The sequence below is a fragment of the Bombus huntii genome, unplaced genomic scaffold (assembly GCF_024542735.1).
Source record: "Bombus huntii isolate Logan2020A unplaced genomic scaffold, iyBomHunt1.1 ctg00000072.1, whole genome shotgun sequence".
In the NCBI taxonomy this organism is placed as follows: domain Eukaryota; kingdom Metazoa; phylum Arthropoda; class Insecta; order Hymenoptera; family Apidae; genus Bombus; species Bombus huntii.
Window position 1 is genome coordinate 331,127 of NW_026099330.1, and position 18,574 is coordinate 349,700.

The window sequence follows — 18,574 nt, forward strand, 5'->3', positions numbered from 1 at the left end:
AATGTGTTGAGGTCACGCATAACTTCTTTTTTCATTGACGATTACCAAACAGGTAAAATTTCGAAATTGTACGAAGGCCACGTGACCAGATCGTATTGGAATTTGAAGTGCATGGAAAAAGACAACTCGAAGTACAAACCTTGAGCTGTACTACTCGAAGTACAAACGTGAACTAATGGATGCAGAAAAGCAATTAACGCCAAACATCCGAACAGCATCTTGGAGCCCGTCATTGTTCTGAAATAAAAGAAGTGACGAATTAAAAAGACGCAGGACTAATAATAATAAAGGAAACTTAGTTCGTATTATAAATTGAATTTACATCAGAAAAGAAGCACGATCAAGCGAAACAGATCGTAGAAATGACAAATATCATCGATATACGTTTCAGTGTAATTTCACTTTTGAAAATTATTTAGTTTAATACGATCGTATTCATCGCTCCGAAACTTTCATTGTGCTGCAATTTGTGCTGCGTCTTTTTAATTTCTCTATCTTTCTGTGTTTTCGGAAAAATTACTTGAAAGATTAAGAATTGCTTGCCTTATTTTATTTTCGATTAGTTAGGATTTGATTATTCCAGGTAAGGTTTATTATTTATAACAGGTTTTATCACTTGTTTATTATTTAGGAGTTTGTTATTTTAGGATTAGTACCTTTTAGGATTTCTTATCCTTCGAGTTTCTGTTTCAGATATCTAGGTCTATTTCAAGATGTTTTATTACATTAGGATTATTTATTCGATTAAGATAATTTAAGAGTTTCACAATGTACAAAGAAATAATCGCGTGAAATTTAGATTTATGCTTTAAACGTATTAAACACGCGGTAATTTCAATGTCTATAGCCTCGAACGTGTTCTGATTAGTTGTGTCATTGTCTGTGACATTGAAATCACAAAAATCCATTGCAAGTGTGCTGTCATGCAATGTGGATGTAATTGGGTTTTTTGGGGTTAGGTTGGGGTTAGGTTGTATCATCTGATTTGTACAGTACTATTTTAACGCAAGGACAGGAAAGTTATTATATATTTCCCGTCCATTATTTGAATCGTTGTGAAGTGTAACGAATTATATTCGATTCGAGGAGATGTTAATGAATTACCCATTTCATATGTAATTACGTGGAAATAAAAATCATTGCAAAAATAATTGATCTAATGACAACGGAATTTCCAATATTTTTTTGTTTCGTCACGTCTTTTTCGTAATATATCTTTTATAGGTACGTGATTTATTAATCGTTCGAATGGAAATAATTATTCGTATAATATTCAAACGATTCTAGCCATAAAATAAATTAAAACGATACCTGTCAATGATATGCAATCTGCGTATGACGTCAACCTCGATCTATGCTTATACAAGAAATTTTATCAATCAATGACTAGATATACAATAATCAAATATTATAAAATTTCCTGAAAACCTTTAAGTGTTAATATCTTTAATATTTGCAAGTTATTGTTTAGCGCTAATTAGTTAGAATGTAACAAGTGGTGTACCAGAATTGAGATAATTAAGCCACACGAACAATCTTATTTAGATCTTTTTAATTTTTTAATTCTCTTTTGCTCTAATACTTCGTAAAATTAATCTTCATTAGCTACTACACTTCATAGAATAACAAGAGATAATTTTTCTTATATAACGTTTCATTCATAAAATCTATCATTAAAATCTTCATAAAAATATCATTCCATACTAACGGTATATTTGGTGTCATACGAGATAACAGTTACCAGTGATGACATATGTAACTTTATAAAGATATCTTGTTTTATTATATATTAAAAGAATGTACTCATTGCTGCTATATTTCAGATGAAAAAAAGGAGGCAATGATTTTACAGTAAAATCGTTCGTTTACAACTGATTCATTTACATTTCATGATAATACTGTGCATTCTGAATATGCTATGATTTGGTTTAAAATAATAAATAGTCCATTCTTGCATACTATTGCTCCAGCTTTACTTGTATTTTCCATATTGGTATAAATAGAAAGACAATTAATGTCGTTCGAGTCTATTTTCGGATCATTTATATTACGTTTAATCCATATAGTTATTATATGAGACATAGTATCGTAAAATTTGGAAGAATAAAACGTTCGTACAGGAAGTACATTTTATAAAAACTCCAACAAATCTGCGTGTGCACCTAAAATACAAACTGATAGTGATTGTTCATAAGTTTATATACATTATCTAATGTCAATCGAAGGTATCAATTCTTTTTCTCCATAAGAGTACTTTTTCATTTATATGTGTTCAAAAATACATGTGTTCAACCGTGAAGCATATGTCACCTACAACGAAAAAGAGTTTTCCTATACTTAATATTTCCTTTATATACCTATGAAAGTCTATTCTTCGCGTAGTATGAAATTATGAATAAATCTGGAATATTGTTCAATCTGAAAAGAAAAATAACTTATTGACATCATTCATTGATACGAGATTCAGAATGTTTGTTTTGTCTTGCAGAAAAAGAAGGCAGCCCTCCTTTTCTTTTAATGTGAAATAGAAAGCGAAAATTTGAAAACAGATTTTTTGGAAATTTACTTGCAAATATCGTTTTCAATATCGTGATTTTCTTCCCAATGGTACTGTACTTTCAAATTTTCCAGTATCCCTCTAAAAACAAAAAGTCGAACCTCGTTATTGTTAACGTAGGCATTACAAGGAAGAGAAGTATTAGAAAGCAGCTCCTTTTTATTATGGATTTCTTTATAATCATGTAAATAAGAAATTCCGGAAATTTTTTCCTCAAGAATTTAATTCTTGTGTTTTGATTGATAATTATTACACTGCATACTAACTTTTCGCATACTGTTCGCGTCTAACAGTTTCCTAATAATAACTACTTCAAAATTACATATGTTCTTGCACGAATTCAAAAGTACGTATGATACAATTACAATTGATTCTAAAATAATAATTATTTAAAGATATTAAGATACTAATTAAACGTTTCACTGTATTTCAAAATCTGGAACAACAAATTTTTATTTATAAAAAATGAAACTGTCTTTATATATTCTTTGTCATGATGCTATTTCTTATTACCGTGTCGACATTTTTTAAAATTCATTTTGTTATCTCTACGCAATACGAAAATTCATATACTGCTTAATATTTTTTGCATATTATCCATCCACCGCATGATATCTTCTGAAAAATCAAAATATTAATGTTATATTATTACAATGCTTCTTAAATATCAATTTTTGACAAATTTGAAATCCAATATATTTTGCACAATTATTATTTATCAAAAAATTCCAAGTTAGTAACTTTCTTTTCAAATGGCAAATAACATATACTTTGACTTACCTGTAAGTTTTTGTTCCTAATCATCATTTCCTCTTATAGAACATCATTATTGTTCTTATAATTACTACCAGTGTCATAGATATTGTAGTGGCTACAACTGAATTAATAGAAAATGATAAATAACTGTGTATAACACTAACACATAATTGTGTATAACAATGACACATAACTTTTACTTACATATCTGTCGATAAGGGATTACTTACTGTGATATCCTGTTGATGTTTCTTAAGGCACTTGATTAGGTGCGATACGGTATCATTCCTTATGGTATACTGTAGATAAGTATTTTAGAAAATAACAAGAATAAATCTAAATTATTCAGAGGTTCCAGTTTCGGCTTAGACATAAATACAGGACCATTTGCAAAGAAGAAAGGGTGCGTTTCTACAGCCTCGTTATAGTAACCATGAATACCAATCTCTGAATTACTGGTTACTAAACATAAATATCCTATAAAATTTAATATATTTCTTTAATTTTTAATACATACATGAGTTAGTAGTTCTAAATTATGAATCATCCTACCTGTGATATTACGCTTTTCCTTATAATATCATCACTCGAGTGAACAACATTAAGATCATGTAAACCATGTCATCCTATCTTACTGTGAAGATACTTAGTTATGTTATCTAACATTATAAAAATATCATCAAATTCAAGTCCTTTTATTCACATCACATGGCCACGACGATCTGGTTCTTCGTTATATAATGTTCTAAAATTTGTCGTATATATAGGATGTACAAACCGTGATATCAAGGTATCAGTTCTTCCTTCCCAAGGGACAGTTTCATTAAAATTCTGATAGAATTAAAAATTAATTATTAATATTCTAACAATCATATATGTTAAATACGTTATAGTCAACGATATATACCTGAGCGAATGTAGGGGTGATTCCTTGATAATTATAAATGTCATCAGCCCACATCATTGTGCCACTTCTTTGTACTCCAGCCTCTAGATTAACAGCCTAAACAAACATACGAAATTTTATAGAAGCTGTACAAAATATAGTATATATGCGCAATATTGAAGCGTTCAAGGGGATATAAAGGTAATGTACATCACATACACGTGTACTCTCATGCAACAAAATACAATTAGATTTAATAGTATAAGCTCTTTTATTCATCATAATAGATTGGAAATTTAAGTGTCTTACGAGGGTGAGTAAAAAGTTACCCGCTCTGTCGGTGTAGAATTTATTTTAAGCAATTGTCAAAAAAGACATACATCATTTTTTGACATAATCACTCGATTTCTGTATACACTTTGTCCATTTGCCGAAGGACCTTTATATTTTCTCATTAAAAAATGTTTTGGGCTGAGCTGCGAACCACGAATGCATCGTCGTCTTCACCTTTTCATCAGCTTTTTCGGCATCCATCTCGCACAAACTTTTTAAAATCCAAATCTGTCGTGTACTATTGCATAAGCAGAGCCGTGGCTGATTTGCAAATGATTTGCCACATTATCCACTGTCACTCGTCTATTCCATAGAGCATAAGTTCATGAGCACGTTCAATGTTGTCATCGTGGATGTGGACGGGCGTCCAGCTGTTTTTTCATAACACTTGTGCGATCTTCTTTGAACTTTTGTGCCCATTCAAACACACTTCGTGACAAAACACTTTCTCCATAATGTGCATTAAATCTTTGATAAATATAGGCATCAAACATAACCTCCGACCACAAGAAACGAATCACAGCATCCTGCACTGTTTTCCTGCAAATCACCATTGCAAAGCGCCATTACTCGCGCAACGGTCACAAACGAATTGACGTAACACAAAGAAACCTGCGCAGCAGCACTGAACAGATATTGACGTCATACGAAGAGTGCAGATGGATCAATACGGTCGACAGAAGTTTTAACTATCTGGAGTGCGGATAAATTTTTACTGAGAGTCGTATAGGAATCTATAATCTGTAAGTACACCTTTGGCTGAATGGAAATTTCTCTTACATATAGTCAAAAATGCAGAAACTGTGTATTGAATTGGAAAGTGATAAAAAATAAGTGAAGTTTCACAGGACGTTTTTAGCGAATAAAAAATAATTTTGAAAGACACGAGACTTATCTTGTATTTTATGCACTCTCTGTGTCCGAATTTCCAGAAGCTCTCTATCTTATGAAGTGTTTTAGATTAGCCGGAAAATTTTGTACGTACGTACAAGAAGTATACGATCTAAGTGGAATATTCCATTATTCTCTTGATACAACAGAAACGAAATTTACAGAACTTCTCAGAAAGTTGGTTTATTATTACCAAATTAATAGAATTAATACACGTTTATCATCTTTACATACCTAAGTCGTGGAGGTTTATCGTGCGTAAAAAATTAGTGTCGTTTCAAAGTTACATTTCGTACATTTTAAGCCTATAATTTGTAACGTACAAAACAATGTAAATTTGAGCTGTTTCTTATCTCCACAATAAGAAAATCCAACTTTACGTTTTTTACACAATGATATTTATGGAACAGTAATATCATATTATTGCATCGCTTGGAGAATGAAGTCAAGGTACGATGTGACCCTAGTGTAAACGCTGGGATACCCAGCTGTGCCGCACTTATAAGCATAAGACACAATACCTATTAAATACGAGGTTAATTCATGTTGTATCAGCAGTGGTCCGCCGCGGTCAGCCTGAAAGGATCGTTAAATTTTTAATCAAAGATACTGAAATATATCGATCGAATTGTATTGAAATTATACTTATATACAGTAATAATCTTCTATTGATTTGTGTATTGAAATACTCCAATTTATAACGTACATGTTATATGTATTTTGAGCAAAACTAAGATTAGAAGGAAATTAGATTAAATACCATAACGAGGTGTGAGAAGTGGGCAAAACTATTAAATTGTGTTTATCTATTATTTTTAATGTTTAAGACGTCGATTTGATGTTAATTCGAATCGACGTGTCTTCAGATACCGTATAGTTTGTAGTAACTCTGTAACTTAATTACCGTACAAGAATCCTCTCCACCCTGAGCATGTTCGGCGCATATTATACCATCAGTGATATCAGGTGCATTAGGAAATTTGGAATAAGCTATTTTGCATTCGGCGTTCTTAATCACTGGCATTTGTACTTCCATTAATGCATTACGTCGTGGTCGTCCTACGAAGAAAATAAGAAAGATATTTAAGACTGGAACTATTTAATTTTATTATAAAATTGATATCACTTACTATATCTTAATGCTCCCCATCCAGCAACAAGGGGGTTATAGCCGACGAAGTTGCTCTTTCGTAGGGGCTCTTTCGTACAAATGGGATATACGTACCCTGAAAAATAAAAAAATAAATGAAAATGCAGGAAACTAATGACCAAAAGTATGAGAAAGAATTATACACGCTTTATGACACAATATATGTGTACAGTAAGAAATTTCAGGATATGATACTTCAGTAATACTCAATAGCATATATATATATATATATATATATATATATATTTGAGGACTTACTCGAAAATGGCACCTCCTCCACCAATCTAAGAATGGCAATATTATGATTGTGTATGTTTTCTATTCCATCCATATGTGCACAATGTGCTGCGGTCAAAACATGCCTAGCCGATATCAGGGAACCTCCGCACTTCCATAGTGGTTTGTCTGGGTTTCGGGGATTACGAAAACCTAATGCAGCGATTCATGGCCAAGCGCCTAAAATGCAATAGTCATAGTTGTGAATATACATAATTTTTTCTCACATAACGAGTAACAACGATTATTACCTATTCGAAATTCGATCATACAGCAGACGATAAGTACATACGTACAAATACTCTGAAACAGAGATTTGATAAAGACAGAAATTAAATTTTTATTCCAGTGGAATACAAATTATTAAATAATTCTATATAATTTCTATTTGAACTATACTGAACTATAAAGTTCAAACGTGTAATTTCTGCCCTAACAGTTTTTGATCTCTATCCATATTATTACTCCTATATCAATTTTTTATTTCAAGCAAAAAGATACTCTTCCTAACATGAAGTAAAAGAAAGAAATAATTCAAGTTAATAAGTAAAGTTACTACCGATAAAATCATAGCATTATTATTTAGTCTAATTGAAATGTACATTGATGTGCTGTTTAATGCCTTTAAAGTTCATTCTTTGCAGTAAATGGCTTATTATTAATCGGAAAGAAAGACATAAAACGTACCAAGTTCAGCTGGTTTACCATCGACCACCCTGGTATGAGAGACGTTGCTAAAACCACAGTATGGTGGTCGCAAAGCCTTATACTTATACACAGTTTTTATTAAAATTTCTCTCTTCTCTTTGTTTGGATCGTTCGGACAGCAAACGATCGTAACATTGCCCTGGTATCTGCACACTGATCGTCTATAAAAATCGGTGGCTGTACGGTACTGTATCTGCCATATTTCTTGCAGAGGTTTACATTTTCTGTAGTCAAGGCACCTGCCTTCTTGATTGTCCGGTGTGGTACATTCTGGATCAAACAATTTTAAAACATTTATACAGTTCAAAGATGCGTAAGAAAGCGACACCGATTACTCAACTTTCGAAGTAAAAGGCCGATCAAGTCCACCGGATTGCCCTACAGACACGTATTAATCCGTAAGAGTTAGTCATCATGTTGATAATAATTATCTAAAGAAACTTTTCACGTGAAAATATAAAATTTTAATTGATTAGATATTGTGTTAGCCATACTTAAGAAAGAAAATGAAAATGAATGAAATGAAAGAAAAGGACTACCTTCAACCTCATGTTTTAAATAAACACTTTGTCAGTTTTGCGGTAAATAAATTCTTAGGAATTCAGGACAGTTTTTAGTGAATCATTTTGTTTCGACCGTTCGCGGAGAGACGCGATCGCGAGATAGCACGTCAACGAGAGTTGTAAGTTCCCGTTACGATTAAATAATCGACGCCACGAACTGATCGATCCCCTTATTTCGATTATGATAATAAGGGTAGTTCAACGAAATTCCACAGAATTAACACAAATAAATTAATGTTTATTTCAACAACTTATTAACTAGAAAGATATAAATGGAACAAAAAAAATGTAACTGCGTTTTGGTTGATAAGTAATGCGCGACATACCACATGTGTTGACGGTTCGACTTCTCGAAAAGTTCTGAACGCCTTTCGATTTTTTTCCTTTTTTCTGGAAGGCGACCCCCACTACGTTCGGATCACGCCACATTCTTTTACTGCGAGGTAAAATACGGGCCACGAGTCGACGTTTCTGGAAGTCGCCCTGCTTAATGAACCATGCGCTTGCCACTACAATGTTTGTTTGCCGGGCAGACGCGACGATCCGTCTGCGACATTATAGTGCCGCGATCGATAGTTAAGAATATGACCTATTGTAAGCCGCATGGCGTAACATTCTCCCCCCGTTGAGAGGGTACCGATCAAACTAGCGAGGTGTGGTTGAAGTTCCCATCTTATTTCGTCTCGGTGGCTAGTTGTTCGGGTTTCTCGAGATCGGGTTGAATTGACAGTGGGACAAGCCTTTTGACGCCCCGATCCAAAATGCTCTTTGCCGTCTGAACTGTAGCTGTCCGGATGACACCATCGGCGCCTGGTTGAACCTTGATAACTCGGCCCAGAGGCCAATGCATGGAGGGAACGTTGTCCTCTCTGAGGATGACGATTGTGCCCTTTTGGATGCTGTGTCCACCCTTGCTCCATTTATTGCGGTTGGTTAGCTCGTTCAAATACTCCTTATGCCAGCGGTTCCAAAAATGTTGTTTAAGCTGTTGGATATGCTGCCATTTGGAGAGTCGGTTCGATGGAATGTCTCTGAAATCTCGATCACGTAAGCACATTAATGAATCGCCAATGAGGAAATGTCCGGGAGTGAGGGCTAGGAGATCATTTGGATCGGTGGAGATAGGAGTTAGCGGGCGGGAATTGAGGACTGCTTCTATTTCTATGATAAGAGTATTACGGTGTTAAGCTCATATGTTTCTGTTTCTCCACTCGCGCTGCGCCATAATATCCTTTGATATTTCCGATCCTCTGGTCGTACGAGGAATTGCCGATACATTTTCTCGATGTCGCCAGTGAGTACGTACTGATGAGCGCGGAATCTAATTAATATACAAAATAAATTGTGAATTGATTCGAGAATATAGGATTTCCCCATTTTCATGATTATCGTGATTTTTGTATAAATATATTTTTTAAGATACTAATAATTAGGTACTTATAAATTAGTATTATCAATTATTTTGCATTTATAATTCCGCCTCTAGTATAAGTGTTAATTGAAAACTAACTTTATGTTTCAAAAAGTACTAGCAAAGTCGTTGAGTAACAAGCCACTGATGCTAACACAAATAGCATTGTCGTAATTAAATATTTCTAAATATTCATTTTTCATTTTGAACCTGTAGAAACAATTTATTATATATACTATTAGCTAAGTAATTGCATATTTAATTAAGTCGAAATATAAAACTTAGTTATTTTAATAATTTAAAAAATAAAAAACTGACAAACATTTCAATTTAATTTATGGTTGGAACAAAAGATAGTTATTCTTCATTAATTGAAATATTGCAATGCAGAGTACTTTCCAAAATACGCCGAGAGTATTCCTGATGGTGAAACGAGCGTTGCTTCATCGAACGCAGCTAAAGAAAACAACATCTATGTAGTTGGTGGTACGATGCCTGAAATAGAGGGCGCTAAATTGTACAATACCTGTACTATTTGGGGTCCCGATGGAACTTTGATAGCAAAACACCGAAAGGTAAGTAATATATTCCTTTATGGCTTTGAATTTGAAAATATTGGGGTGAAGAAAGTGACTCTATCTAGGAATAATTTAGGAATATACATATGTACATACGTATACTATAACCAATTCTATAATTTACGGTTTATAAAATACGTTATGATACGGGAAACGCCCATTTTTGTTGTAATGTGTTTGTTGTTGTATAAATTTTTCACATACTTAAAATATTATTATACTTATTTTTTCTCCTTTTTAAACATTATTAAATGATAAGATTTTTTAATAAAAGAAAGTGATAAAAACGCTGTCAGTTATTAAATAAAAAATAATTAAAGTTTAGGAGTTGGTAACTTTGATATTAAATTACAAAAGTTGCAGCAATAGAATTAGCGACCACATTTTTATGTTATTAGGTACATCTATTCGACATCGACATTCCTAATAAGATTACTTTTCGAGAGAGTGATTCACTCAGTCCTGGTAACTCCCTAACGACGTTCGATGTGAAGGGCTGCAAAATAGGTATTGGCATTTGCTATGATATTAGATTCGAGGAAATGGCACGCATTTATCGGAACAAAGGTACAGTAACTTAATCGATCAATACTTAACTAGCAAAAAATTAAATATCTTTCTTAAATATATTCTATATAAAATTAATATAATCTGTAACTCTGTATAAAAAGAAGCTTAATTTAAAAAACCAGTATATTTGCTGAAAATGAAACAAATAAAAGAATTAAAAGCACAATAAGAGGACTGTCCTCGCATATTCAGAAATGATGGAATGTGAACCGTGCAACTACGAAGTTAATTGGTATTCGGTGGCTTCATATTTCCTGCTTCTCTGGGTTAGGTTGCCAAATGCTGATATATCCAGCGGCATTCAATATGACCACTGGACCACTGCACTGGTCATTACTTCAGCGTTTCAGAGCGAATGATAATCAATTATACGTTGCCTGCATATCACCGGCTTGTGTTCCTTAAGCAAGTTACGTCGCATGGGGACATACACAGTTGACCAATCCCTGGGGAAAGATTCTTTACGATTTGGAAACTCAAGAGAATATGGCAGTCACCGATATCAAAAAAAAAAAAAAAAAAAAAAAAAAAAAAAAAAAAAAAAAAAAAAATTGGCGAACCGTGTGTTACCACAACGAGACACGCGATGCTATTTGTCGCTTTAAATTGTGCCGCAACTCGTTTTTGAGATCTTTGCCAGGGGCGCGGTAAAACATGCTGAAAATATATTTCTGGCTTTTCTGGGGTCTAACTGAAATATGACAAATAACGTTGTAAAACATATGTACTTATGACTTACAGAGTAATTGAGTGTACAAAATATATAGTATACAAAATAGCCAGCGATTTAGGGCTTTAAAAGATCAAAAGGAAAGAAAAGAAAAGAAAAGAAGAAAGATAATATGTTGTGGCAGTCTAAGTCGATCTAAGAAAATAGATAAAGGGAGGGAGGGGCAAAGCTAGTTAATCTGGAAAGAATCCAAGCGTCAACTTCAAGCATTTACAGAGAATCAAGCGGGCTGGTTAAAGTCGTGAGTTGAGCAATTATCCCGCGTTAGGTTCAATCAGGTTAGTCCCACGCGAAATTGATCCAACCATGCGAAAACGAGTGTATTCTGATTTCTGTCGCAGATACTTCTGGCTAGTGCAGTACCTACACGGTGGTTGTTGAAATAGCCGCTTCTCATCTATTTTCCGCAGCACGGACATCATCCTTTGATCCCTTACGACTAACGAAGTTTTCGAAGATGTACGGCAGTTTGAGATTCTACTTGAAAATGATCATGATTGCGGTCTGTGTGTCGTCTGCTCTTCTTTTTGTCCTTCCGTTAAAGACTGGTAAGTTGATACTGATTAATTATGCGATCGAAACCCTATATAATGGCTACAAAAATGCCGCTAATATAATATTCCTTCTTTCTTGTATCTGTCTGCCTCTCAGGTCGTTTTACTAATTACAATAAGTAATTTCGACTTCTTTGCGCTCTCTTTTAACGCATTCGAGACCGAAAGAAATTCATATCAGTCAGTAGGCAAGGGTATAATATACATATTTTATATATAACTTATGTAGTAATGTATATATCATGTTAATTTCATATTTTTTTCAATATAGAATTATTATATATATATATATATATATATATATATATATATATATATATATATATATATATATATATATATATATATATATATATATATATATATATATATATATATATAACTGTACATAATACATTATAGAATAACATAGTATATAATTTTATATTTTAAAAATATGAGGGATACTATTTAAGATTGTCATCGATTTAAAATCAAAGTGTGAAAAGGATACCCTGGAGAGAGTAAAACACAGAATCATTCTAACTAAACATTCAGATCGTACCGACACTTAGGTATCGTCTTACAATTAAATCTCGGTCTCGAATGGATTAAAATGAAATACATACTTGCAGCTTCAACATCTTCAATATCGAGGAGATTCAAACTTTACAAATAAATGTAAATTGCGATGTAAAACAAAGCGATGTAAAAAGGGAAAAGGAGGAAAGAAGGAACAGGGAAGCAAAGAGAAGAAACGAATTTTTCATTTTCTCGAAACTGGATCAAGTTTCAATGCGTTAAAAGGGAGCGCAAAGAAGTCGAAATTACTTATTGTAATTAGTAAAACGACCTGAGAGGCAGACAGATACAAGAAAGAAGGAATATTATATTAGCGGCATTTTTGTAGCCATTATATAGGGTTTCGATCGCATAATTAATCAGTATCAACTTACCAGTCTTTAACGGAAGGACAAAAAGAAGAGCAGACGGCACACAGACCGCAATCATGATCATTTTCAAGTAGAATCTCAAACTGCCGTACATCTTCGAAAACTTCGTTAGTCGTAAGGGATCAAAGGATGATGTCCGTGCTGCGGAAAATAGATGAGAAGCGGCTATTTCAACAACCACCGTGTAGGTACTGCACTAGCCAGAAGTATCTGCGACAGAAATCAGAATACACTCGTTTTCGCATGGTTGGATCAATTTCGCGTGGGACTAACCTGATTGAACCTAACGCGGGATAATTGCTCAACTCACGACTTTAACCAGCCCGCTTGATTCTCTGTAAATGCTTGAAATTGACGCTTGGATTCTTTCCAGATTAACTAGCTTTGCCCCTCCCTCCCTTTATCTATTTTCTTAGATCGACTTAGACTGCCACAATATATTATCTTTCTTCTTTTCTTTCCTTTTCTTTCCTTTTGATCTTTTAAAGCCCTAAATCGCTGGCTATTTTGTATACTATATATTTTGTACACTCAATTACTCTGTAAGTCATAAGTACATATGTTTTACAACGTTATTTGTCATATTTCAGTTAAACCCCAGAAAAGCCAGAAATATATTTTTACCATGTTTTAACGCGCCCCTGGCAAAGATCTCAAAAACGAGTTGCGGCACAATTTAAAGCGACAAATAGCATCGCGTGTCTCGTTGTGGTAACACACGGTTCGCCAGCTTTTTAAAAGCGCTCTCCGTCTGCTTTTTCCTCTCTTCCCTGTCTCTTCGTTTTTCCTTAACAAGCGAAACCATTTTCGCGAGGACGAGAGTACGGAAATGACGTACTGGCAATTTTGTTTTGTGATAATACAAGCAGCTCGGTTTCAGTGAATTAAACTTGACCCCAAGCTTCTACTTATCTATCTTCCTTTCCTTTATTTTCCCTTCTATATCTGTTTTGCGGTTTTCCACATTTCCATCACAATAAACCATGTTTTTTCTCGATTTTACATGTTAGCCAATGATTCACGGCAAAAGCGTCGACTGTAAAAATATTTGTAGTTGCAATAGCAACAAGTATGTTTTCTCAAATAGAAAATATTGGGAGCGTACACGCTGGCAAAACAATTCATGAATAGCTCGTCCTCTGCTTGTTATTTGTTTCGATACTGTTAGCAAACAAATTCATGAAACATACTGGTATAGCGTAAAATGAACATAAAAGTTTTGCGTACACTTGAGAGCTGAACTTTGGTTGTTATACGTATATTATACATATACGCACACAGTTATGTATATGTATATATATATAGAAAATTCCTTAGAACCTTGAGCTTAATAACATATTAAAATCATTAACATTAAGGAGGTGAACTTTACTTACCAATTACCAAAGTTTCTTCCGCCAAATAATACATAAAAATTGAAAAAGATAATGTAACTAGTTTTAACTTTTTTTTGTGTTATAATTTGAATCACTCGATTTATCCGACTGAGGATGGTCGATCGCAATCTCAATTTATACGTATTCTCATCGCATGAAATAGATCACATGAGGGATTTTCAAAAGTCGATGGAATATTAATCGCGATTAATTATTTGTAGGTGTATTCTGTGCGGCTAAAGCAGTCACCTAATGAATTATTGAGTACCAGGAATGTTAGCGGTAAACAGGATTGCGGCTATGAATGATTCTCTAATGTCTATATTAGAGATGAATTTGATAATTTATCCTCATAATATGCAATCCGCTTTTAAGTGGAAATCATAATTAACAATTTCTGTTTGATTAAATATGAAGAGCAGATAAATCGATACGCTTAAATCAATATTAGAATTTCTTAACATTTTTATCAAATATTTTAGCACTGTAAAAGCGTCGTAGTAGAGAAATATTAGGTTGTTCCAAAAGTTTCTTTCGTTTTATAAGAAAGTAATAGATGTACAACATTTTTCGTTTTATATTATTTTATTGAATTACGTGTGATCCACCTTTTTCCAATTTAATGTAAAATAATATAGAATAACATAAAACAAAATATGTTGTGCATCTGTCATTTCTTTATAAAACGAAAGAAACTTGGGACAACCTAATAGGAATTTACTTTTATTATCCATTATAAAAATGGATTGTTAATCCTCTAGGAGATACGAACAATATAATTGCAATTAATAAGGAATAAGCTAGCATAACTTGAACCAGCTTTTGCAGAAAGCTATTAGCTAAAGATGTTTATTAAACAATGACAACATGAATTTTCTTAAGTACCCCATTTGGTACTTAATCTACTTCGTAAGTACTGTGTGTCCTAGCCTTCAAAGGATGCAATTTTAACCAGAATGTTTCACATTACTTGCCCGTATTATTTCCTTGTAATATAATTTATATTTACATTATCTACGTTACGTTACATTCTACGCGTTAATGTAATGTGATTTTTATTTCTAATCGAAGTTATTCAAAATTTGTAGTATCTCAATAAAAAATTAACAGCCTGCAAAAACTTCACAGAAGCATTAGTATCTTCGAAACTATTTAATTCAAATGACTAATATTCTTTAACAATATGCACTCGACGACGTTTATCGAGAGAAGTATGTGGCGTAATAGTTAAACTTTCAATTCATATACATATATCGTTTATGAAAAAGTAGTCATTCTGCTTTTGTGATCTGTGACACACTATAAATTCTCATAAGCTAACTAACGCGTAATCTTCTGTAACGTATTAATGTAATATAGGTATGTATATCTCGATTTTGAGCAACCAATTGGTGATAAATAAGCTTTAGTACATACTTCTTACACGTAACAAAAGACCAGTTAACATCTCTGCTCTTAAAAGAAAAACGAAAGAAGCTCTGAAAAGCTGCAGAGTTCAGGTCGAATAACACCAGCTCAGATAAATGACCCTCTAACTTACCTTTGTCCTCATCGACGTCAGTGATTTTAAAGCTAGTTATAAAGTGCACTTCTCAGCCAGCGTCCACGGCAGTCAATATTATTTAACGGGTCTTAACGCGATGTAAAAAGGGAAAAAGGAGGAAAGAGGGAACAGGGAAGCAAAGAGAAGAAACGAATTTTTCATTTTCTCGAAACTGGATCAAGTTTCAGGCTGCTCGCCAAAGAGTCTGTAGCTAACGAGACAAGATTAGACAAACCACGCTTTAAAATTGCCACAGAACTATAATAATCCTCGAAATCAATACGATTCGTCGATCCATCGCCTGATTAAAAAATGAGATAGGATGAAGCTCACTAGTCGGCCTTTGAACTTTCAATAGCGCTTACGGCTCGTATACTCTAGTTTGAATGCTACAATGTAAGCCAAGTCAGCTGTAACTAGCGTTCGCGTGATTGTCGCTATCTATTATTCACGCGTTACACGTTCACCAGACAAACGCGTCTACCGGTTGACATTGTTTTCTGTCCTGAGTTTCAAAGCAATTATGTTGCTTCGTGTAATCAAATCTCGCCAAACTAACGATAAGTTCTTGTTTGATCTTACACAGTTATTAAAACTATACAAGTTAAACCAATCTAGCCTAAACAAGTAATGTCGTTATATATTCTTTTTTAAATCTATATATTGTTTAATAAATCCTGGTTAGGATATAGTAGCTGACAAAAATATTCGGACAAATATATTTGTAGAAACATTTTAGGAGTGTATTATGCATAGTGGCACTATTTAATACTGTACTGTGACTATCATGGTCGTGTTGGTATTATTCGAAACTAATCTGAAAATCTGTATGGAATTTGTAAGATATTTAGTACGAGTACTGTGCATTACTGATATGTACACAACCGAGACGAGATAACGAAGGTACTGCTCTCCATCGTTCATCGCTACGCGTTGCTAATAGCAACGTATAATGCATATATATCTCGCAAAGACCATAAAAGTACCCAATGGAACCACGTTTAATATTTGATAATAATGTCCCATTACAGTTTCGTCATTTTCAATTAATTAAACACGACCCTCTCTTTAAAAATTAGAAGATAAAATACGTAATACAAATCTACTCGAAATCTTTTAAACCTTACGGACGACCTTACGGACCTTACTTATGGTCTTTGAAAGCAGCAGGGATTAGCAGAATATTAACTGCGGATTTTTCTTGGACCGCAGCATGCAATATGAAATATGGTTATTAAAATGTACACTGAAAATTTCATATCCATAAGATACTCGTGCTTGTAGAACCTTGAAAATGAATTCTTAACCCAAATAGTCGACCGCGATACTCGAGAAATTTTGTGAAGCTGACGTCAATACCAATATGTACCGTCGTTGTGCTATTATTTCGTGATAAACCGTATTGATTGCACTTCCATTTCACGGAATTAATTTTTCCACACAAAAAGTGATAACGATAATCGAAAAAAGAAAAATATACTACCACATTTCGTATCAGCATACACAAGCGCACTCGATTTTACACGAGTATACAATTTGCAAATTCGACAGAACGATCGGATTTAATTATTTTTTCGATATTTCAGGCATCAAGTTCTATTTACACAGCGAACGTTGAAATACGGCGAAATACAAAATGTACAAACCACTCTGGACATTAATTAACTTTAAACGTTATTGATTAATTAAAGAAACCAACCATTGTGTTGATTTTTACATTTTGAAAAATTGTTATCCACTTTTGCTTTGTTTAAAAATTGAAAAAAAAAATACTTTTATTGTAAGTCACGAGTATCTCTTTTATTTATTTAAACTTTAGATCAAATATTACAATTTATAAATATATCATTTATTTAGATATACTTGTAATATCTGTTTTATAAGTTTGTACAACCATTTATCTATTTATCTATTTTATTTGCACATAATCTTTATAGACTGATTTTGTAAAGAATAAAAAATTGTGATTCTATTTAAAAACGATCGTGTCAGACTCAAGTGATAAGCGATATATATTTCAGCGATATATATATATTCAGATTTCACTATCACATAAACGGTGCTATTGGAAACGTTTCACAATAGACGTCTTATAAGCGCCTGCGATGTCCGTCATATGTAAAGCTATACCACTGAATCACGGCCGCCATTTAGTGATTAAGGTCGATCACTTAGAGTTGTTAATCCGACATAATGGCGAGCAATACATCGAAGACATTATTGGAAACACAGTTACAGTTTAATTTCATTGAGCTTATTTGCAAATAAATGTGTACAATATATTTTAGAGGTTTTAAATATTATTGCTGACTAAACTTCGCATCTACGCATCATCTTTCTTTAACTTTTTTTGCATTTTCTTATCGACGCATGAAGACGAAATGCGTAAATTTTATTATTTATTTAAACATTACTATATTGTGCTCAAAGTAGCGGAATATCGTTCTATTATCAATATATGAAGAACTAAAAGAATTAAAAAAGAATTAAAAAAATATGTAGTTCAATCAATACTTCGTGTATTTTTCTATCTCCACAAGACAATATCCGGACCAGTTACGCTTACAGTATCAACAAAGATTTGTCCAGCCATACGGAATAAGTCGTACTCAGTAGTTTAAAAGTATTAACCGCACAAACTCCAGAAACACTTTTGAAGTAACTTTCGAACCAATAAATCCCCGAACTAAGAACTGTCATATTTCGTCTCTATTTATTGAATATTGTGAGAAAATGCAAAAAAAAAAGAAGTTAAATAGA

The 18,574-nt window shown here is 33.2% G+C and overlaps 2 protein-coding genes across 9 annotated transcripts in view; one reads left to right on the forward strand and one right to left on the reverse strand.

Annotated features, from left to right (window-relative positions):
- The window catches only part of LOC126876352 (venom serine protease Bi-VSP-like), a 54,775-nt gene extending 47,737 nt beyond the window's left edge, over positions 1-7,038 (reverse strand). For 2 of the 6 annotated variants that reach the window (XM_050639207.1, XM_050639206.1), the window contains exons 1-4: positions 6,832-6,919; positions 6,554-6,649; positions 6,328-6,482; positions 5,658-5,999 (exon numbers count right to left, since the gene is read on the reverse strand). In XM_050639207.1, the coding sequence (XP_050495164.1) occupies positions 5,844-5,999; positions 6,328-6,482; positions 6,554-6,649; positions 6,832-6,904 (480 nt within the window). In that variant the 5' untranslated portion in view covers positions 6,905-6,919 and the 3' untranslated portion in view covers positions 5,658-5,843. Of the gene's footprint in view, positions 1-3,987; positions 4,145-4,220; positions 4,317-4,820; positions 5,073-5,215; positions 5,274-5,657; positions 6,033-6,327; positions 6,483-6,553; positions 6,650-6,831 lie in introns of those variants that run through there. The other 4 variants (XM_050639208.1, XM_050639205.1, XM_050639209.1 and 1 more) reach the window with 4 other exon arrangements.
- Positions 1-18,574, forward strand: part of LOC126876346 (serum factor response D-like) — a 103,218-nt gene that overhangs the window by 21,214 nt on the left and 63,430 nt on the right. For 2 of the 3 annotated variants that reach the window (XM_050639181.1, XM_050639183.1), the window contains exon 1: positions 5,186-5,275. The exons of the other annotated variant lie outside the window; for it this stretch is intronic. The gene's annotated coding sequence lies outside the window, so the exon portion shown is untranslated. Of the gene's footprint in view, positions 1-5,185; positions 5,276-18,574 lie in introns of those variants that run through there. 3 annotated transcript variants of the gene reach the window in all.